This window comes from Molothrus ater, chromosome 2 (assembly GCF_012460135.2).
Source record: "Molothrus ater isolate BHLD 08-10-18 breed brown headed cowbird chromosome 2, BPBGC_Mater_1.1, whole genome shotgun sequence".
NCBI classification, from domain to species: Eukaryota; Metazoa; Chordata; class Aves; order Passeriformes; family Icteridae; genus Molothrus; species Molothrus ater.
In genome coordinates, this window is record NC_050479.2 from 494988 (window position 1) to 517518 (window position 22531).

The window sequence follows — 22531 nt, forward strand, 5'->3', positions numbered from 1 at the left end:
TCTCCTGGAGCCCCTGCAGGCCCTGCCAGGGGCTCTGAGCTCTGCCTGGAGCCTCTCCTCTCCAGGCTGGACAATCCCAGCTCTCCCAGCCTGGCTCCAGCCCTGTGGCCCCACTGGGCTCTCTCCAGCAGCTCCAGCTGCTCCTGCTGTTGGTGTCCCAGGGCTGGAGGCTCTGCAGGTGCAGCTCTGCTGCTTTTGGGACAGAACTTTCTGTAATTTCAGCTCCTTCCCTGCATCTCCTGTGCTCTGGGCCCGTTCCACAGCAGAGCGTCAGATGTTCCTGGGCAGCTGTTCCTTCGACACCTCCAGGGACAGGGACCCCACCAGCTCCCTGGGCAGTGGGACCCAAAGTTTAATCACACATATCACGCCTGGGCCTTGATTCAGGATAATTAAGTTTAACATAATTACTGTTTTGGCGTTTCAGTTCGAGCTGTTTTGTCCCTCGGCGGGCTCTGTCTTTGGCGCCCTCAGCCCCGTCCTGTCCCTCCGGCTCCTCCCCGGCTGGGAGGGGAGCGCTGGCGCCGCCATCTTTGAAGCGGGCAGGATTCCCGTTGTTCCCCAGCGCGGCGGCGATTCCCGGGGGAAAGCGGGGACAATATCGGGATGAGGGCCGGGATCGGTGTCCACCCGCGGCCACGGGCAGCGCCGGGAGCGGGGCGGTGCGGGAAGGGGCCGGGCAGGGAGCCGTGCCCGCAGGCAAGATGGCGGCGGCCGCCTCAGCGGGGCGGGGCGCGCGCGGCGGGCGCGGGAAGCGGCGGGCGCGGAGGCACCGAGAGGAGCTGAGGGGCACCGAGAGGGACCGAGGGGGACATCGCGAGGGACTGAGGGGAACCCGCCGCCACCATGCACGTCGTGAAGCGGGGTGAGCGCTCCCTCGCCCCGGGGGTGCCGGCGGGCCGGGGAGGGGGAGCCCCGCTGCTCTGGGGGTACCGAGTGTCGGGGATGGGGGGCTCTGTCTTGCCCAGGGCACCCAGGGGGTGGGCACGGGACCCCTCGGTTTTAGGGGTCCCTCGGGGCACCTGAAGGGGAATCCCTGCCCCATTCTGGGTTCCCTCTGCTTTGCGGGGCCCCTGCGTGGCACCCAAGGTAAGCAGATGGGGATCCCCCCATTTTGGAAGGGTCCCTCATGGCACGTGAGGTATGGGTCCCCCTCAGCTTTGGGGGTGCCTTATGGCACATGGTGTGAGGGGGTGGTGTGACCCCCTTGGCTTTGGGGGTCCCCCTGATGGCACCACAGAAAGCAGAGAGGGCGCCCGCCTCTCCTCCATGGGAGGGTGGATCCCCTCAGCTCTGGTGGCCCCCGGTGGGAGGAGAGGGGCTCCGCTCAGCTTTGGGGGAGCCCAGAGTGAGGGAGCTCCCCCCGACACCCAGAGTGAGGGGTGAGACCTCTCCTTTGGTTTGGCTCCCATGGCAGGAGCTTTGGGTTGGTCTCCCCCTCTTTTGGTCCCAGGGGTCCCCAGGCTGAGGTGGGGAGTGACCCTCAGCTGGGTTGGTGGGAATTGGGACCCTGGGAATTGGGTTGGTGCAGTTTTAGGTGGGAATTCTTGGGGCAGAGGGGGAGGCTCTCCTTTCCTTGTACCCACACCCCACTCCCTGGTGATTCCCACACCCAATTCCCCCACGGGAGGGGCTGGGCAGGGGCGTTCTGTGCTGGCTGGGGCATCACTGGGGTGCTCTGTGCTGAACTGGTTCTTACTGGGGGACTGTACTGGGGTGCTCTGTGCTGAACTGGTTCTTACTGGGGCATCACTGGGGTGCTCTGTGCTGAACTGGTTCTTACTGGGGCATCACTGGGGTGCTCTGTGCTGAACTGGTTCTTACTGGGGGGCTGCACTGGGGTGCTCTGTGCTGAACTGGTTCTTACTGGGGCATCACTGGGGTGCTCTGTGCTGAACTGGTTCTTACTGGGGGGCTGCACTGGGCTGCTCTGTGCTGGCTGGTTCTTACTGGGGCTGCACTGGGGTGCTCTGGGGTGCTCTGTGTTGGACTGGCTCCTACTGGTGCAGCACTGGGTGCTCTGTGCTGGCTGGTTTTTAGTGGTGCAGCACTGGTGAGCCTGGGTAGGGCTGTTCTGTTCTGAACTGGCTCTCACTGGGCTGGCCCGTGTGTGTGTGTGTGTGTGTTCCAGACGGGCGCCAGGAGCGGGTCATGTTTGACAAGATCACCTCGCGCATCCAGAAGCTCTGCTACGGCCTCAACGCCGACTTCGTGGATCCTGTGAGTGCCATCCCCTGCCTGACCCCGCCTCTCCTGGGCAGGAGTGGGGTGGGAACCCGGGCTGGAGCTCCTGGGGTGTCCCGGGTTGGGTTTGGGGGTTCCTGGGGGTCCCCTCCTGCTCAGGATGTTCTGTGGTTCCCTGAACTCTTGGCAAACGCATCCAGAATGGGTTTGTTGGAATTGTTTGTGCTCTGAGGCGTTTTGCTTCCCAGGTGCAGGGATTGTGGAGGGGAACATCCCCTTTCCCTGCCCTAGATCCCTTTCTCACCTTGGAGAAGCCATTGAGCCCCCGGTAGTTAAAACAAAAACGAGTTTTGTTGCTCCAGTTCCCATATTTTGGATTTGGTAGGTTGCTGCCAGCGTCAGTCTGCAAAGCTGGAGCAATGACACATGGAAGTAGCTCTGGATCCCCTCCTGGTCAAACAGCAGGACAGAATTCCCTGCCATTGCCACATCCCTGCTTTTCTGAGCTGATTTGGGGTGGGCATTGATCCCACTCATGGAGGCTTCTCCTTCCAAAGCCTGTGTCAGGATGACTCCCCAGTGGATCCACTGGTGTCTGTGAGGTTTTTATGCAGGTTCCAGACCCAGTCTGGCCATTTGGAGTCACCAGTTATGGCTCTTCCCATCTCCCAGCTTCTCATGATCCATTCTCCTGGCTGAAATTCCAGTTGCCATTGGTCCTGTACCCAAAAGTCTTTGGGATGGAGGGCAGGAGGAGGGCACTGGTGACTTGGTGACCACAGCATGAAGTGCCCTGACTTGCCCCCAGTGACTGGGAGTTGATGCCGAGGACAGAAGTGAAATTCTGAGTCCTCCTGCCTCCTTGTGCCCCTGAATTCTAATTTATTCTGCAGTCATGTGTGACCTCTTTCTCTGGAGCTCTGTTTCTCCTTTGGCACTTGGATCTGCACCTGTGCTGGTGCAGGCCAGCAGCACCCCTCCCAGAGCCTGTGCTAATGCTCCCTGCGAGGCTGTAAATCCCATGAGTTCTGCAAAAGTAGCAGCAGTTCACAGAGGTTCAGTAGAGAGCAGTCACTCCTATTGCCAGGAAGCCATCCTTACACGGAATCCCAGCAGGGTTTGGGTTGGAGTGAGCTTTCAAGGCCACCCAGTGCCACCCCTGCCATGGCAGGGACACCTCCCACTGTCCCAGGTGCTCCCAGCCCCAATGCCCAGCCTGGCCTTGGGCACTGCCAGGGGTGCAGGGAACAGGGATGTGCTGGCAGCTCCAGAGGAAGAGCAGCTCCCCAGGGCCCAGCTGACAGGCACAGTGCAGCCTGTGCTCCTCCCCACACAGGGGGAGCAGTGGGACAGACAAGTTTGGCTTGATAAGCCCACGGCTCTCGATCCCATGGAACACCTACATGGATTTGTGGGGTTTTGCATGGATCACCATGGAGCACCCCACAAATGCAGGGCTTTAAGCCATCCTGAAGTCTTCCAAAGGTTTCACCCACTTTGAGGCCTCTGGCAGTCATAAGCAGTTGAATCTTGGCAAAAACTGTACCAGAAAAGCTTGGAAAAAAGGCTGATCACAAACTCCTAGACCAGCCCCTACCCTATAATGGTGGAATCCCAGAATCCCAGACTGGGTTGGGTTGGAGGGACCTTAAATCCCACCCAATGCCACCCCTGCCATGGCAGGGACACCTCCCACTGTCCCCAGTGCCCAGCCTGGCCTTGGGCACTGCCAGGGATGCAGGGGCAGCCCCAGCTGCTCTGGGCACCCTGTGCCAGGGCCTGCCCACCCTGCCAGGGAACAATTCCTCATTGCCAAGATCCCACCCAGCCCTGCCCTCTGGCACTGGCAGCCATTCCCTGGGTGCTGTCCCTCCATCCTTGTCCCCAGTCTGTGTCCAGGAGCATTCCCAGTCTCTGTCCCAGTTTGCTCCATTCCCAGTCCCTGTCCCAGTTTGCTCCGTTCCCAGTCTCTGTTCCAGTTTGCTCCGTTCCCAGTCCGTGTCCCAGTTTGCTCCATTCCCAGTCTCTGTCCCAGTTTGCTCCGTTCCCAGTCTCTGTTCCAGTTTGCTCCGTTCCCAGTCCCTGTCCCATTTTGCTCCGTTCCCAGTCCGTGTCCCAGTTTGCTCCATTCCCAGTCTCTGTCCCAGTTTGCTCCGTTCCCAGTCTCTGTTCCAGTTTGCTCCATTCCCAGTCTCTGTCCCATTTTGCTCCGTTCCCAGTCCCTGTCCCAGTTTGCTCCATTCCCAGTCTCTGTCCCCGTTTGCTCCATTCCCAGTCTCTGTCCCAGTTTGCTCCATTCCCAGTCCCTGTCCCCGTTTGCTCCATTCCCAGTCCCTGTCCCAGTTTGCTCCATTCCCAGTCTCTGTCCCAGTTTGCTCCAGTCCCTGTCCCAGTTTGCTCCATTCCCAGTCTCTGTCCCAGTTTGCTCCATTCCCAGTCTCTGTTCCAGTTTGCTCCGTTCCCAGTCTCTGTTCCAGTTTGCTCCGTTCCCAGTCCCTGTCCCCGTTTGCTCCATTCCCAGTTTCTGTCCCCGTTTGCTCCGTTCCCAGTCTCTGTTCCAGTTTGCTCCATTCCCAGTCCCTGTCCCAGTTTGCTCCATTCCCAGTTTCTGTCCCCGTTTGCTCCGTTCCCAGTCCCTGTCCCAGTTTGCTCCATTCCCAGTCCCTGTCCCAGTTTGCTCCATTCCCAGTTTCTGTCCCCGTTTGCTCCATTCCCAGTCCCTGTCCCCGTTTGCTCCATTCCCAGTTTCTGTCCCATTTTGCTCCATTCCCAGTCTCTGTCCCCGTTTGCTCCATTCCCAGTCCCTGTCCCCGTTTGCTCTGCTCCCAGTCTCTGTCCCATTTTGCTCTGCTCCCAGTCTCTGTCCCATTTTGCTCCATTCCCAGTCCCTGTCCCATTTTGCTCCATTCCCAGTCTCTGTCCCATTTTGCTCCGTTCCCAGTCCCTGTCCCATTTTGCTCCATTCCCAGTTTCTGTCCCAGTTTGCTCCATTCCCAGTCCCTGTCCCATTTTGCTCCGTTCCCAGTCTCTGTCCCAGTTTGCTCCATTCCCAGTCTCTGTCCCAGTTTGCTCCATTCCCAGTCTCTGTTCCAGTTTGCTCCATTCCCAGTTTCTGTCCCAGTTTGCTCCATTCCCAGTCCCTGTCCCAGTTTGCTCCATTCCCAGTCCCTGTCCCATTTTGCTCCATTCCCAGTCCCTGTCCCCGTTTGCTCTCCCCCCGCCCAGCTCGCGGTGCTGGGTCCGTGTGGTGCAGGAGCACAGGGGCTCCCTGAGCTCGGCCTTTCCCTCCCCCTGCAGGCACAGATCACCATGAAGGTGATCCAGGGGCTCTACAGCGGGGTCACCACGGTGGAGCTGGACACTCTGGCCGCAGAGACCGCGGCCACGCTGACCACCAAGCACCCCGACTACGCCATCCTGGCCGCCCGCATCGCCGTCTCCAACCTGCACAAGGAGACCAAGAAAGTCTTCAGTGGTGGGTGATGGCCTCCAGCTGCTGGGGCAGGCACGCAGCGGCAGGTTTGGAGCACAGAAATAGGGAGATCTCTCAAGTGGGAGATCCTGAGCGCCCAGGCTGGCTGAAAACACCGTGGAGGTGATGCCACGAGTTTCCCAGGGCAAATGGAATTTGCCTGGTTTGTGAACAGCAGTTGTAGGAACAGCATGGTGAAAAATGTGGTGGATTGAGATCAGGTTGTACCCACTCTCCTCCCCATTTGTTACTTTTTACAGTGGGGTTTTGACACAATTTGTAGAAGGGGATGGTTCAGGTTGGCAGTGCTAAGCAGCAGAAGAGCAGTTGTGTGATTGAGGGACTGGAGGGGTTATTTCCCAGGGCTTTCCTGCCTTGCCCATCCCTGAATCCCAGTGCCACCTACTGCAGGGACAGGCCTGGACATGTCCTGCTCACATCCCTTTCCCTGCAGATGTGATGGAGGATCTCTACACCTACATCAACCCTCACAATGGGAAGCACTCTCCAATGATCTCCAAAGAGACTCTGGACATAGTTCTGGCCAACAAAGATGTAAGTACTAGAGTTCTTTTCACTTCTGAACCATTGCACTGGATTTTGAAAACCTAAATAATTTGCTTTTCTTTAAGCAAATTTTTAAGCAAGCCATGTTTGTTTTAGGGTAAAAAACCAACACAGAAACCAGTGCAGGGCATGAGTGGAGGGTGTAAGAGGGGATATAGGAGTTTTCTTCCTCTGTGGATGTTTTTGTAGTAAAATTTGTTTTCACTGCCATGATCAGCACAAGTAATTAATTTGAGAAGAAGTACCTTGTGCTGCAGCAAAGGGAGGCAGCACAGGAGGGAGAGAAGTGCTTTGGGTTCAGTTTCCAAGTCATTCCAGGTCTGTGTTCTGACCAGGAAGTTCTTTTTGTCCCTTGGTTCTGTGTTGTGTTTCTTGTTGTCCAATTAGATTTCAGTCAGTTCAGCCAAAAACTGAGTGACAAAAGGTTGTTGAAGCTGTGCTTTTGTTGTTTTGAGGGAAGTGCTGTTCCTGCTTCATTCCTGTGCTCTGGTGCCCCTCACACAGCGGAGCTTTGGGGCCAGGGATGCCAGCAGGTGTAAATAACATTGTTAGCCCTTGTAAAAGTCAATTCTGTTATTTCCTGCCAGCGCCTGAACTCTGCCATCATCTACGACAGGGACTTCTCCTACAACTACTTTGGCTTTAAGGTAAGGAGCTCCTGGGTCTGCTGGGAAGGGTGGGAATGCTTGTGGGATCATCTGGACTGGGGCAAAGAGGGGCACAGGAGGGAGTGGGACCTCAGCAGGGCCGTGAAGGTGAAGGGGGGCTGCACTAAGCAGCTGCCCAGTGGGATGAGTCATGGAGTTTTCTTGCTGCTGGAATATTTTAACTGCTGGGCTGGGTTTCACAGCACATCCCAGTCAGTGTTGTTGGATGCCATTCCCAAAGGAAATACTCTAATCCTCAATTAGCCAGTGAAGGGATTTTTGCTTTTCCCATTGTTCAGTTCTCTCAGGATCTCATGCCACACATTTATCCTCCCCGTGCTGCTGGGATGTGTCCCCACAGCACCCCAGGGTGCTCTGCTGCCCCCACCCAGCTCAGCTGTGCTGCTGGGGCTTGGGTCTGCCTCAGGTTTAGGGCCCTGGGCAGGGAGCTCCTGTGGGTTCAGGGCAGTGTGGCACCTCCTGCCGTGCTCCACGCTCTGTAATCCAAAGCAGTGTTCAATCTTCCCATGGAATTGTGTACTTTCAGTCATTAATCACCTAATTAAGATAATAAAGAGAGGAGCAGCAGAGTGCAGGGCTGGTGAAGCCTGGGATGAGGGATGTAGAGATGGTTGAGTTTGGAGTTGACAGGGTTTTTTAAAAAATTGAAATCTGCCTGTCTGCTAAAATCCATCCTCTCTTTTAAAGACTTTGGAACGCTCCTACTTGCTGAAAATCAACTCCAAAGGTAAGGGCTGTTCCTAGTGCTGAGCACTTCTTAAAAATTTGAGTTAGTTTAAATTAAATTAAAGCCAAGTTTAGGTACAGTGCTACCAGTGATGCAGGCCCTTGGCTTGGATATCCTGGGACACCAGAAGGGTCAGAGATTAATTATAATATCATAAAGCTGAAACATAATTGGATTCTGGACTGCATATTTGATTGAATTTAATTGTCAATACAGGTGGGGTTTTTTCCCTCCTCCATGAGAGCAGCTGAGCATTGGAGCAGATTGTTCCTTGAGTTTTTCAAAGCCTGATGGGATGAAGTCCTGAATTAACAGGCCTGGTGCTCTCTGAGCAGGAGTTGGGCTGGAGAGCTCAAGTTCCTTCCAAGGACAATCACTCTGTGATCCCATGAAAACTCTGGCTCAGGTGTCCCACTGCAGCGTTTGGAGCTTGCTGCCATCACCCTGTGACTGTCACATGGAGTCTTCTGGGTTTGCTTGGTGGCTGAGGGGCTGGGCAGGCCCCAGCCACGTGCCTTGGCATCCTAAAATCCCTGTGCCTGGGCTGATCCCACAGGGTGGGCAGCAGGAAAGGGATTGGGATTGTGCCCCCACAGGTGATTTCCCACCTGCAGAGCTGCCCCAGCCCAGGGAGGAGCTGGAGCTGCTGCAGAGAGCCCAGAGGAGGCTCCAGGATGGGCAGAGGGATGGAGCAGCTCTGCTGGGAGGAAAGGCTGGCACAGCTGGGATTGTTCACCGGCACAGGAGAAGCTTTGGGCTGAGCTCAGGGTGGCCTTGCAGGGCCTGGAGGAGCCCCAGGAAAGCTGGAGAGAGACAATTTCCAGGGCATGCAGGGACAGCAGCCAGGGAATGGCTGCCAGTGCCAGAGGGCAGGGCTGGGTGGGATCTTGGCAATGAGGAATTGTTCCCTGGCAGGGTGGGCAGGGCTGGCATGGAATTCCATCCCTGCATCCCTGGCAGTGCCCAAGGCCAGGCTGGACACTGGGGACATTGGAGCAGCCTGGGACAGTGGGAGGTGTCCCTGCCAGGGCAGGGGTGGCACTGGGTGGGCTGTGGGGTCTCTCCCAAGGCAGCCCTGGCATTGCTGGCTCTGTCCCTGCAGTTGCTGAACGTCCCCAGCACATGCTGATGAGGGTGGCCGTGGGCATCCACAAGGGCGACATCGAGGCCGCCATCGAGACGTACAACCTGCTCTCGGAGCGCTGGTTCACCCACGCCTCGCCCACGCTCTTCAACGCCGGCACCAACCGCCCCCAGCTCTCCAGGTGCTCTGCCTGCCCCCTGCCACAGCGAGGGGACGCCTCGGGGGTCACAGCTGCTCAAGTGTCACACGTGCACAGCCTCTGAAACGAGCAGCTGAGTTCCTGCGTGTGTTCTCTGACGTTTTGAGCAGCTGCTGTCAAGTTTTAGCTGTCCTTGGGGGAAAAATGCCCAGGTTTCTGTCAGCTCCAGAGATATTGGAAACCTTTGCATGGCTGTGTTGTATTGGAAAGTTCCTGATGTGCATAGTCTGCTGCAGGTTACCAAATAAATCCTGGTAATTTTCTAAAAATTAGTTTCTAAAAATTTAGTTTTCTAAAAGCAGCAAGCATAACTGATAGGGTTTTGATATCATATATATCAGGAAAAGGATTGTATTTTTATAGAGATTTGTATCAATGTATTGGGAAAAGGTTCTTCCCCAGAGGGTGCTGCGCACTGCCCAGGCTCCCCAGGGAATGGGCACAGCCCCGAGGCTGCCGGGGATGCCCAGGGTGGGATTGTGCAGGACCATAAATTGGACTCTGATCCTTGTGGGCCCCTTCCAGCTCAGGGTATTCCACAATTCCATGATTAAAAATGTTTGGTAGCAGAGGTATCAGCAGTACAAGTACTGCTCATGGTGTTTTCTGTTTTGTCCTTTATTCCACACCTGTGGGATTGCTTTCTGGAGCATGCTAAAGGTCCCGTGTTTGCCCTGGTTTTTGCAGCCTGATGAAACACTGATGACCTTTCCTTCCCATCTTTGTCTGCTGAAACCATTTGTCTCCTTCAGCTGCTTCCTGCTGTGCATGAAGGATGACAGCATCGAAGGCATCTACGACACCCTGAAGCAGTGTGCCCTCATCTCCAAGTCTGCTGGGGGCATTGGCCTTGCTGTGAGCTGCATCCGTGCCACGGGCAGCTACATTGCTGGGGTGAGTGCCTGTCCCTCTCTGAGTCACCCCAGGGACAGCACAGGGACAGCACAGGGACGCGGCTGCTCTCCCAGGAGATGCCAAACCAGTGCTGCCTCTCTCTCACTTCACACAGCACTGGGCCTCCCTCAGTTGTCCCTTGGCCTAAGGCAGCAAGGTTGGTTTTCCTCGGTGTTTTGGCTTCCTCATAGAAACCCTTCCAGAAAGAGGGTCTTATTCCACTGTTTGGTCAGACAATTCCCATGTTTGCCTGTTAGCAGCCTAGGAATATGCCCAGAGACTTGTGCACTAGCCCTCTGCCTTTTGTGTCTCTAATTGCCCCAGACCTTCTGTGGATGTGTGTTTGGGGTTTCTTGTCACAGTGTGTGTAAACCCTGCAAGCCTTTAGGTGACATAATGTAGGGCAAGGAAGTTAGGAGGGACATTTTATTAATTCTGGGACACGTGGCTGATATATACATTTTTGTTATAAAAAGTGTGGGGAAAGGACTAGAAGTAATTGGTGATCAGTGTAAGAGCTCTGCAGCCTGAGGAAAGACCCGCAGGAGGTGCAGGCCAGCCCCTGCAGGGAGTTTTGCTGATGGTTTTCCTGTGCCTCTGCAGACAAACGGGAATTCCAACGGGCTGGTTCCCATGCTGAGGGTCTACAACAACACCGCCCGCTACGTGGATCAAGGTGGAAACAAGGTACCTGAAACCAGGCTCCAGCAGGGAGCCTTGGGTAATGGGAGAGCTTCCACGCTGCTAGGGCTGTGCCATCAACCTCCGGGAGCTGATGGAGTGGCTGTGGGTGACACATGGTCACAAAAGGGCTTTTTTCCCCTTGTGTTGGTATCTGGTGCTGCCCCCCAGTTCCCAGCTGCTTTGGGGTGTTGTGGGCACTCGGGAGCAGGGCAGGAGGTTTCTTTCCAAGGACAGTTTGTTCTGATCCAGATTGTGTTCTGTGTCCCAGAGACCTGGGGCTTTTGCCATCTACCTGGAGCCGTGGCACTTGGACATCTTTGAGTTCCTGGACTTGAAGAAGAACACAGGGAAAGAAGAGCAGCGGGCCCGGGACCTGTTCTTTGCTCTCTGGATCCCTGATCTCTTCATGAAGCGAGTGGAAACCAACCAGGTGAGAACTTGGCTGGTGCAGGAAAGGTCTGGTAGTGGAGGAGCAGGTGAGCAGCCCTGAAGGAGCTCAGCAAGGGCTGCAGAGCTGCTTTGCTCCTTGTTCCTTCCAGGACCTTCCTGGAGGAGCTGCTGCACTTTGTCTGAGAGCTTGGCTCTGCAGGTGGAGAATGGAGCTGGGCAACTCCAGCTCAGTGTTTTGCTTCAGGCCTTAATCTCACAGCCCATGGCTTGTTCTTGGACTGTTCAGCTATTTTGACTCTGGGGTTCCAAACCTTAAGACATCAACATTTTCTCAGTAAATTGTTCTTATGCCTGCTTGTATTTCACAGAATCCCAGACCGGTTTGGCTTGGGAGGGACCTTAAAACTCATCCAGTGCCACCCTCTGCTATGGGCAGGCACATCTTCCACTGTCCCAGATTGCTCCAAACCCCATCCAGCCTGGCTTTGGACACTTCTAGGGCTGGGGTAGCCACAGCTTTAATTAACAGAGTGCCTAAAGATTTCCTCTGAATATTTTTCCCCATACAGGACTGGTCCTTAATGTGCCCAAATGAGTGTCCTGGCCTGGATGATGTCTGGGGAGAGGAATTTGAGAAGCTCTATGAGAGGTAAGAGGAGGGAGCAGACCTGTAAGTGGTGCCATCCTCTCCCAGAGCTGCTTGTGTCCTGTGGGATGTGGGGCCGTGGCACAGGTTTGTGGGAAGGGCTCAGAGGTGCCCACTGAACTCACTGCCAGATTGATAAAAATGTGAGGATGGGGCTGTGTCCTTCACACTGCGATGTGTCAGGGTGGAGCTGTGTGTGAATGACCATTTCAGCCTGTTAGGGGGACAGTGTCCCTGTCAGAGGGACATCCTGGAGCGATCCCCACTTGGAGCACTCCATGGCTTTGTGTGGCTGCTGCGGTGAAAGATTGGCTCCCCTTAAACAAGGGCAGTGCTGCTGCCCTGCTGTGAGGGCTCCCCATGCAGAGCTCAGTAGGGAGGAGGCCCCGAGGAGCTCAGAGGCCTCTCCCTGGCGTTTGGGGCTCGGGGCTGACAGGGCTCCCTCGCTGTGTGCCGCAGCTACGAGCGGCAGGGCCGCGTGCGCAGGGTGGTGAAGGCCCAGCAGCTCTGGTACGCCATCATCGAGTCCCAGACTGAGACTGGCACCCCCTACATGCTCTACAAGGACTCCTGCAACAGGAAGAGCAACCAGCAGAACCTGGGCACCATCAAGTGCAGCAACCTGTGCACCGAGATCGTGGAGTACACCAGCAAGGACGAGGTGGGTGCAGAGCGGGAGCTCAGGGTGCTGGGCGGGCTGGGAGTGCTCCTGTGGCAGCTCTGCCTGGGAGTGTTCCTGTGGAGCTCCCTGCCTGCCTGGGAGTGCTCCTGTGGAGCTCCCTGCCTGCCTGGGAGTGCTCCTGTGGAGCTCCCTGCCTGGGAGTGCTCCTGTGGAGCTCCCTGCCTGCCTGGGAGTGTTCCTGTGGAGCTCCCTGCCTGGGAGTGCTCCTGTGGCAGCTCTGCCCGGGAGTGCTCCTGTGGAGCTCCCTGCCTGCCTGGGAGTGCTCCTGTGGAGCTCCCTGCCTGGGAGTGTTCCTGTGGAGCTCCCTGCCTGCCTGGGGCAGCTCTGCCTGCCTGGGAGTGCTCCTGGGGCAGCTCTGCCTGGGAGTGCTCCTGTGGCAGCTCTGCCTGGGAGTGCTCCTGTGGAGCTCCCTGACTGCCTGGGAGTGCTCCTGTGGAGCTCCCTGACTGCCTGGGAGTGCTCCTGGGGCAGCTCTGCCTGGGAGTGCTCCTGTGGAGCTCCCTGCCTGCCTGGGAGTGCTCCTGTGGAGCTCCCTGCCTGCCTTGGGCAGCTCTGCCTGCCTGGGAGTGCTCCTGGGGCAGCTCTGCCTGGGAGTGCTCCTGGGGCAGATCTCTGGGATATATCCAACTGTTGCTTGGGAAGGGAGCAGGCAGCTGAGTAACTCCTGACCTGAGTACTCACAGCCCTTCCACTGACTGTGGATTCTCTTCCCACTCCTGTGGAGGATTTGGGATGACACAAGACACACTTCAAAGGGAAAGTGACAAGGAACAAATCAGGCTTAAAAATTCCTTCCAACCCAGATCCCTCTGGGATTCTGTGTAAGGATGGTTTCCAGGCAGTAGGACTGACCAGGGCAGGGTTTTTTTGGCCATACCAATTTCTACTGAATTTTCCTGAATTGTCGTTACCTTTTGCACAAGTCCTGATGTGCCAGAGGAGCAAGGGGTGGCTTTCCCAGCCTGGCAGGTTCCCTGGCGGGTGGTTCCCATGGGTTTGGGGCAGAGCTGTGTGCTCCAGTCCCATTCCCAATGATCCCCTGTCTCTGCCCACAGGTGGCCGTGTGTAACCTGGCCTCCATCGCCCTGAACATGTACGTGACCCCCGAACACACCTACGACTTCAAGAAGCTGGCTGAGGTCACCAAGGTCATCGTCAGAAACCTCAACAAAATCATTGATATCAACTACTACCCTGTGCCAGAGGTGAGTAGGGCTGAATCCTGCCCAGAGCAATCCCAGAGCAGTCTGGGGCACAAGGAATCACAGAAGAACTCCATAGACCTGTTGGGAACTCCATAAACCACCTGTCCCCAGGTGGGACCTGTCAGTGCCTGCCTGAGCTTCAGCCCAGAGCAGCTCTGTGGTGAAGCAGTTGTAGGGAAGCTTCCCACTCTGCTTCTGCCACTGGCATTTTTTCATGTGTGAGGATTTCCACGAAGCACAGACCAGCAGCAGGCACAGAGAGGGAGGTGGAACAGAGAGAAGGATCCTGGAAAGATCCTGAGAAAGTGTAACTCATTTTGGTTGGTTTTAGAGCTGCCTGACAGGAGGGGGCAGCCAGGTGGGGGTCAGGCTCTGCTCACAGAAAGCAAGGAAAAGGACACGAGGAAATGGCCTTGACCTGTGCCAGGGGAGGTTTAAGTTGAACATTAGGAAAAATGTTTTAAAGGAAAGGGCTGTCCAGCTCTGGCACAGAATGCCCAGGGCAGTGGTGAAGCCCTCATCCCTGGAGGGGATTTAATATCCATGTGGATGTGGCACCTGGGGACATGGTCAGTGGTGGCCTTGGCTCTGCTGGGGAACAGTTGGACTTGGTAGGCTCAGAGGGATTTTCCAACCTCAGTGATTCTGTGATTCTGCCCTATTAAATGTCTTCATTTATCAGAAAGTGCTGAGTGTTCTCTTCTAAATCCTGCCTCTCCTTGCTGGGTTAAGCAATTGCAGTCTGTGCTAAGGTCTGACAAACTCAGGCTGGCCTCAGCAGGCAGTGGCAGGATGGAAGGATGGAAGGAGTGCTGATGCAGAGCTCCTGGCGTGCTGCAGCAGGAGGCTTTGCTCCCTGGGGCCCTTCCCAGCTGTGCTGCACGTGGTGGTGTGTGTGTGCTGGAGGGGATGTGTCCGTGCTGTGACATGTCTGTGCTGTGCTGTGACGTGTCCTGTGCTGGAGGTGACGGTGTGTGTGTGCTGGAGGTGATGTGTCCATGCTGTGACATGTCTGTGCTGTGCTGTGACATGTCCTGTGCTGGACGTGGTGGTGTGTGTGTGCTGGAGGGGACGTGTCCGTGCTGTGACATGTCTGTGCTGTGCTGTGACGTGTCCTGTGCTGGAGGTGACGGTGTGTGTGTGCTGGAGGTGATGTGTCCATGCTGTGACATGTCTGTGCTGTGCTGTGACGTGTCCTGTGCTGGAGGTGATGGTGTGTGTGTGCTGGAGGTGACGTGTGCTGTGCTGGAGGTGACGTGTCCATGCTGTGACATGTCTGTGCTGTGCTGTGACATGTCCTGTGCTGCACGTGGTGGTGTGTGTGTGCTGGAGGTGACGTGTCCTGTGCTGGAGGTGACGTGTCCTATGCTGGAGGTGACGTGTCCATGCTGTGATGTGTCCTGTGCTGGGGGTGGTGTGACCATGCTGGAGGTGATGTGCCCTGTCCTGGTGGTGATGTGTCCGTGCTGTGATGTGTCTGTCCTGGAGGTGGCATGTCCCTGCTGGAGGTGACGTGTGTCTGTCCTGGAGGTGATGTGTGTCTGTCCTGGTGGTGACGTGTCTGTGCTGTGATGTGTCCCTGCTAGAGGTGGTGTGTCCCTGCTGGAGGTGACGTGTGTCTGTCCTGGAGGTGGCATGTCCCTGCTGGAGGTGATGTGTGTATGTCCTGGTGGTGACGTGCCTGTGCTGTGATATGTCCCTGCTGGAGGTGACGTGTCCATGCTGTGATGTGTCCCTGCTGGAGGTGATGTGTCTGTCCTGGAGGTGGCATGTCCCTGCTGGAGGTGGCATGTCCCTGCTGGAGGTGACGTGTGTCTGTCCTGGAGGTGGCATGTCCCTGCTGGAGGTGACATGTCCATGCTGTGATGTGTCCCTGCTGGAGGTGGCATGTCCCTGCTGGAGGTGGTGTGTCTGTCCTGGAGGTGGCATGTCCCTGCTGGAGGTGACATGTCCATGCTGTGATGTGTCCCTGCTGGAGGTGGCATGTCCCTGCTGGAGGTGACGTGTGTCTGTCCTGGAGGTGCATGTCCCTGCTGGAGGTGACGTGTGTCTGTCCTGGAGGTGACGTGTGTCTGTCCTGGAGGTGCATGTCCCTGCTGGAGGTGGCATGTCCCTGCTGGAGGTGACGTGTGTCTGTCCTGGAGGTGGCATGTCCCTGCTGGAGGTGACGTGTGTCTGTCCCGCAGGCCGAGCGCTCCAACCGGCGGCACCGGCCCATCGGCATTGGCGTGCAGGGCCTGGCTGATGCCTTCATCCTGATGAGGTTCCCCTTTGAGAGCCCCCAGGCTCAGCTCCTCAACCAGCACATCTTTGAGACCATCTACTACGGGGCCCTGGAGGCCAGCTGTGAGCTGGCCAGGGAGCAGGGCCCCTACGACACCTACCAGGGCTCGCCGGTCAGCAAGGGGGTGAGTGCCAGGGACGGGACAGGGGAAAGCTCTGGGCAGCTGATCCTGTCCTGGGCTGCTGCAGAGACCTGCAGGGACCTGGTCTGTGGGCAGCAGGATCTGAGCCAGCAGTGCCCTGCAGCCAGGAGGGACATCCCTGTGCTGGGGACACCATCGCTGCCCAGAGGGAAGGGATTGTCCCACTCTGCTCTGGGCTGGCCTCACCCCCAGTGCTGGGGACAGTGCTGGGTGTGTCAATGAAAGATCAGAAGCTCTTGGACAGTGTGCAGAGGAGGGACACGAGGCTGGGGAAGGGTCAGGAGGGGCCCCCGAGGTGGCCTGGGCAGCCCAGGCTGGAGCAGCCTGAGCTCAGAGCTCCCCGGGGCTGCAGCTCCTCCCGAGGGGCAGCGCAGGGACAGCTCCGAGCTCTGCTCTGGGACAGGGACAGCACCAGGGAGCGCCTGGGGCTGGGCCAGGCCAGCTCAGGCTGCAGAGCAGGGCAAGGTCCTTGCCCAGAGGGTGCTGGCACTGCCCAGGCTGCCCAGGGAATGGGCACGGCCCCGAGGCTGCCACAGCTCCAGGAGCCTTTGGCCAGCGCTGCCAGGGATGCCCAGGCTGGGCTTGCTGGGCTCTGGGCAGGGCAGGGCTGGCACTGGGGGATCCCTGGGGGTCCCTCCAGCTCAGGAGATACTGGGATTCTGTGATTTGAAAAGACAAGCAGACTCAGCCTGTGCTGGCTGTGCCCTGGAGCAGTCACAAGATGGAGTGTTTGTTAGGTCATACCAGAGCTTCACCAACATCTAATGGGAGAGAAGAATTAAGAGGAATGACAGGTCCATTTCCAATGGGGTTTATTAAACATGGAGAAGAGAGTTCCCTCTCTAATTTGGACCAAACTCTGTTTCTCAGATCCTTCAGTATGACATGTGGAATGTCACCCCCTCTGACCTTTGGGACTGGAAGGCTTTGAAGGAGAAGATTGCCAAGTGAGTAACCCTGCACAGTTTGTAGCAGATGTCAGATAAAACCCAGACTGGGTTGGGTGGGAAGGACCTCAAAGCCCACCCAGTGCCACCCCTCCCATGGCAGGGACACCTTCACTGTCCCAGGCTGCTCCCAGCCCCATCCAGCCTGGCTTTGGATATGGATTTGATAAGTTCTGTCTACTGAGAGCTAAAGGCAGCGTCCAAGTGTAAAAACAGCCCCATGTGTTCCCCCCACCCAGCAGATCTTTCCTCTGAGCTGTTTTTTGGGTGGCTTTCTTTCCTTTTTGTCCTTCCAAGGCTGAGGAGCCCACCCTCACTGCTCTGCTTTAGCTGAGCTCTAATTCCATTTTGGATACCTCCAGCAGGAGGATTTGTGTTCCCATTAAACAAACATAGTGAGGAGTGAGCCATGAGCTGGCCCTGGGGCTCTCCCCTGCTGCCAGGGCAAAGCTGAGCCTTGAACATCCTGAGGACAGGAATCACCAAAGTGTGAGGTGCCTGTCATGGACTGATTCTGGCTGTTTGGCTCTCATTCTTAAATGTGGTAAACCTGTCCCCTGTCCTGTGTGTGGAGAGGTTTCAGCCTCTTCATGGGCTGCTGGTTCAGCTCTGCCTCAGGGCTGTGGATGGTGCAGTGTCTGGCAGATTGTCTTGCCTGCACCCCACCCATGACTGGATCATTTGGGAAAGCCTCTGGTGAGGGGTGAGAACAGCAAAGCCCCCAGTTCCACTTGCACTTGTCCCCCAGTGCCGTTCAGTGGTGCTTCCCTTTTCCCTGCGGGCGATGTGAGGCTTTGCAGGTTATCCCAGATTTATTTCCCTGCTGTCCCTGGCTCTTCCCTGTGCTGTGTCCCTTGGCTGCAGCTCCCTGACGTGTCCTGTTGTCCCCAGATACGGTGTCAGGAACAGCCTCCTCATTTCCCCCATGCCCACGGCCTCCACTGCCCAGATCCTGGGCAACAACGAGTCCATCGAGCCCTACACCAGCAACATCTACACACGCAGGGTCCTCTCGGGGGAGTTCCAGGTGAGCTCTGGGCAGCAGCTCTGCTCTTGCCTCAGGTTTTATGGCTAAGGGAGACAAGGGGAGGCCTCACAGCTGGGGCTCAGTTCAGCACCAAGGGGACCTGGAGCGCTGGGTGCTGCAGGAGTCCAGCTCTGTGTGTCCCACAGTCACCAGGGAATAGGAGAAATTATAAACAAGTGCTGCTTTTGTCTGGGAAAAGCCTTTGTGGGGCCTTAATGTGGGCTGCAGGAATAACTGCTGAGGGGGTGGTGATGTCATGGGCGGGATGTGGGAGGAGAAGCTGAGACCACGGTCCTGAGAATGAGCTGTGAAGCACTCAAGGGTCTGAAGGGACCATGGAAGAGCTCCACGGGCTCAGAGGGGTCTGTCAGGCAGGACAGGGAGTGAAACAGGTTGGGTTCTGGAGGCTGGAGTTAGCAAAGCCCCCTGTGGAGACAAGGGGAGGCTGTCCCTGTTTGGGAGGTGTGTCCATCCCCGCTGGGGTGTCTCAGTGCTCTCCATTCCTCCTGGCTGCAGGACCACCCCAGACAGGAGTGGGGAGGTGGAACAGGAGGATCATTGCCCTGCCTCTCTGTGTGGGGCTGGGGGACAGGGACCCCAGCCCCAGCAGGAAAAGGGGGCTGTGTTTTCTTCCCAGCACTCAGCCTGCCCTCCCCTCCTGACACCAGTCTTGGATGTTTACACTCTTCTTTAGGAACTCAGGTTGTGGCCAGTGTCCCTGTAACAGCAAGGTCTCTCCTTTTCCCATCTTTTGAAGTTCCTCATGCAGGGCAGTTCCATGCTGCCCCCTTCTCATTTGCCATGTCCAGCAGAATCCCAGAATGGTTTGGAGGGACCTCAGAGATTGTGTAGTTCCAGTCCTGCCATGGCAGGGACACCTTCCACCACCCCAGGCTGCTCCCAGCCTGTCCAGCCTGGCCTGGAACACTTCCAGGGCTGAGGGTCTGTCAGGAATGTGCAAGATCTTGTTCAACCATTTAAAAACCTTTGGCTTCTGCCCTTCCCAGGTTGTGAATCCCCACCTGCTGAAGGATCTCACGGAGAGGGGCCTGTGGAACGAGGAGATGAAGAACCAGATCATCGCCCACAACGGCTCCATCCAGGTACAGGGGCAGCAGGGCAGGCATTGCTGCCAGGCACCTCCTGCTCCCTCTGGATTCCCCCCTAGCAGGAAGAGACAAAGGGCTGGTTTCATAGCAGGGAGTGTCATGGAATGTCCTGAGCTGGAGGGACCCCCAGGGATCCCCCAGTGCCAGCCCTGCCCTGCCCAGAGCCCAGCAAGCCCAGCCTGGGCATCCCTGGCAGCGCTGGCCAAAGGCTCCTGGAGCTGTGGCAGCCTCGGGGCCGTGCCCATTCCCTGGGCAGCCTGGGCAGTGCCAGCACCCTCTGGGAAGAACCTTTCACAATACCCAGCCTGTCCACATGTAACTGTTGAGGGGGAGCTGAGGGTGTTTGCAGACACAGGATGTCCAGAGGAGGCCACCAAGTTATCAGAGGGATGGAGCACCTGTCCTGCAAGGAAAGGCTGAGGGAATTGGGGTTGTTCAGCCTGGAGAAGGCTCCAGGGTGACCTAATTGTGGCCTTCCAGGGCCTAAAGGAGCCAACAGGAAACATGGAAAGAAACAGTTTACAAGGGATGCAGGGACAGCACGCAGGGAATGGCTGCCAGTGCCAGAGGGCAGGGCTGGGTGGGATCTTGGCAATGAGGAATTGTTCCCTGGCAGGGTGGGCAGGCCCTGGCACAGGGTGCCCAGAGCAGCTGGGGCTGCCCCTGCATCCCTGGCAGTGCCCAAGGCCAGGCTGGGCACTGGGGACAGTGGGAGGTGTCCCTGCCATGGCAGGGGTGGGAATGGGTGAACTTTAGGTCCCTCCAGACCCAAACCAGTCTGGGGTTCTGTGTTTAGACTCAGGGACAGAGCTCAGCTGTACAGGCCTCAGTTCCAGTCAGGATTGCTGGAGCCCCAGCAGTCACTGAAGAATTCCATGTTATAAATGGGGATATCTGAGCAGTCAGTGCTTCCCACCCTGCCAAACTCCTCCTGTTCTTCCAGAACATCCCTGAGATTCCTGATGACCTGAAACAGCTCTACAAGACTGTGTGGGAGATCTCCCAAAAAACCATCCTGAAGATGGCTGCAGACAGAGGGGCCTTCATCGACCAGAGCCAGTCCCTGAACATCCACATTGCTGAGCCCAACTATGGGAAGCTCACCAGCATGCACTTCTATGGCTGGAAACAGGTACAGCTGGGCTCCTTCCCCAGAACAGGGATTCTTGGGGCTCCTTCCCCAAAACAGGGCATCAGCTGGCATTATTGGGGCTCCTTCCCCACAAACAGGGATTCTTGGGGCTCCTTCCCCAAAACAGGGCATTACCTGGGGCTGGGGGCTTGTTCCCAAAACCAGGGGCATTACCTGGGATTAAGGGCTTGTTCCCAAAAAATAGGGGCAGTGCTTGGGATTGGGGGGCCTGTTCCCAAAAAAAAAATAAAATTGCTGTACCTGGGAGTGGGGGGGGCTTGTTCCCAACAAATGGGGGGGTGGTAAGTTTGGCACACAGGGACTGGTAAGTTCTGGCCCAGTAAGTTGGTCTCAATGATTTTGGGAAGGGAAAATGGCTGTTTCCTTCCAAGAATCCTGTTTTCCCCTGGAGTATCCCCAGAGGTGCCTGCTCTGGAGTGTTCCCAGAGCTGGGGGTGCCTGCACTGAGTGTCCCCAGAGCTGGGGGTGCCTCTCTGCAGTGTCCCCAGAGCTGGGGGTGCCTCTCTGCAGTGTCCCCAGAGCTGGGGGTGCCTGCACTGAGTGTCCCCAGAGCTGGGGGTGCCTCTCTGCAGTGTCCCCAGAGCTGGGGGTGCCTCTCTGCAGTGTCCCCAGAGCTGGGGGTGCCTCTCTGCAGTGTCCCCAGAGCTGGGGGTGCCTGCACTGAGTGTCCCCAGAGCTGGGGGTGCCTCTCTGCAGTGTCCCCAGAGCTGGGGGTGCCTCTCTGCAGTGTCCCCAGAGCTGGGGGTGCCTCTCTGCAGTGTCCCCAGAGCTGGGGCTCCCTGCCCTGCCCCCAGCCCTGAGCTCCTGTGTCCCCAGGGCCTCAAGACTGGCATGTACTACCTGAGGACGAAGCCAGCTGCCAACCCCATCCAGTTCACCCTGAACAAGGAGAAGCTGCGGGAGCGGGAGAAGGCGTCCAGGGAGGAGGAGGAGAAGGAGAGGAACAAGGCAGCCATGGTGTGCTCCCTGGAGAACAGGGAGGAGTGCCTCATGTGTGGCTCCTAAGGGATCAGCCAGGGATCCAGCACAGCCACTGCCCCTGGCTGGAGCTGCTGGGACAGGAGCATCTGGAAGAACGTGAGGGGGCTGGGGCTGGGGCTGGGGCTGGGAGGGGGTGGTGTGGCGTCCCCATCCACAGGGATGGGGTGAGCATAGCTTTAGTAGCTGGGCTTCCCAGGGATTTCAGTGCTCTGTGTGGCCTTCCATGGAACCCTGCAGGTGGCACTGGGGACAGGGAGGTGCTGGTGCCACTCACAGGTCTGTCCTGGGCGCTCCAGACTGTGCCTTGCAGTCACCAGAGACTGCTCCTCGTGTGCCAGGGGAGCAGCACACCTGGCTGGTCCCTTTTCCTTGGCTGGGAGCCCCCAGGGTAGGAGGGTTCAGTGTCTGCCAGGGCACAGGGACAGCTGCTGGCACACCTGCAGTGTCCCCACCCTGCCAGAGCCTCCTGTCCCGCTGCTGCTCCCTCTCCTTGTCCCCCCTCTGGCCTTCCCAGAACGCCTTTGGAAGGAGCAGATGGGTGGAAGGGATGGTGCTTCGTGGGCTCTTCTTCTTCAGCTGGCCAGGACAGCCTGGCACTGGCTGAGTGTCCTCCAGTGGGGCCAGGAAAGGCAGAGCTGCTGCCCTGCATTTTATTCTGCATTAAATTCACTAATTTGATCTAATTGCTCGGGCAGTTTCCTGGCAGGGGGGCCAGTGCTGTCCTTGGCCACGGGTCAGGTGCCATTTTGTGAGGGCCACATGCCACTGGTGAAGGTCACCTGCCATCTCTTTTCAGGGAGCTCCATTCCTCCACCTCAGGTAGTTCTTAGATTTTTTTAAGCCTCTTACCAATTTACTGCTCCTGTACTCCCTCCCTGCTCGAACTCCGTGGGGCTTCAGGCAGTTCTGCAGTATTTATTGAACTCTGAACCTCACCCCACCCCGAGTCCCAGCTCAATAAAACACAGAATGTCGAAGGAATGGCTGGTGCTGTTGGGAACACTCCTGGTGGTGATGGACGCCGAGCATCTGTGCTGTGCTCACAGGTTCCTGCTGCTGCTCCTGGGCTGCTTTCCATGGGGCATGGAGACACTGTCCGTCTGTCCCTCTGTCCCTCTGTCCCTCTGTCCCTCTGCACGGCTCCTGGCAGGAGGGGACAGCTGGGAGCTGGGCTCTGCTCACAGGGACAGGAGCAGAGGGAACGGCCCCGGCTGGGCCTGCTTCTGTCCCGAGCTCACCAACTCCAGTGCTGCTTCTGTCCTGAGCTCAGAAACCCCAGTGCTGCTTCTGTCCCGAGCTCACCAACCCTGGCTGGGCCTGCTTCTGTCCTGAGCTCACCAACTCCAGTGCTGCTTCTGTCCCGAGCTCACCAACCCCAGTGCTGCTTCTGTCCCGAGCTCACCAACCCCAGTGCTGCTTCTGTCCCGAGCTCACCAACCCCAGTGCTGCTTCTGTCCCGAGCTCACCAACCCCAGTGCTGCTTCTG

The 22531-nt window shown here is 57.3% G+C and overlaps 1 protein-coding gene across 2 annotated transcripts; it reads left to right on the forward strand.

Moving 5' to 3' along the window:
* The first annotated feature begins 775 nt into the window (after nucleotides 1–775).
* Nucleotides 776–22026, forward strand: RRM1 (ribonucleotide reductase catalytic subunit M1). 2 transcript variants are annotated; one of them, XM_036383610.2, is made up of 19 exons: nucleotides 776–865; nucleotides 2132–2220; nucleotides 5482–5659; nucleotides 6111–6211; nucleotides 6811–6870; nucleotides 7579–7618; nucleotides 8721–8883; nucleotides 9654–9795; nucleotides 10399–10482; nucleotides 10748–10909; nucleotides 11439–11518; nucleotides 11975–12176; nucleotides 13253–13402; nucleotides 15589–15810; nucleotides 16699–16775; nucleotides 17667–17802; nucleotides 18810–18905; nucleotides 19855–20043; nucleotides 20881–22026. In XM_036383610.2, exons 1-19 carry the CDS (start codon nucleotides 847–849, stop codon nucleotides 21067–21069), a joined length of 2379 nt encoding a protein of 792 aa, XP_036239503.1. In that variant the 5' UTR covers nucleotides 776–846; the 3' UTR covers nucleotides 21070–22026. The 2 variants fall into 2 exon arrangements, with proteins under 2 accessions (XP_036239503.1, XP_036239512.1); XM_036383619.1 differs by lacking the exons at nucleotides 776–865; nucleotides 5482–5659 and having other exon boundaries at nucleotides 2160–2220.
* The last annotated feature ends 505 nt before the right edge of the window (nucleotides 22027–22531 follow it).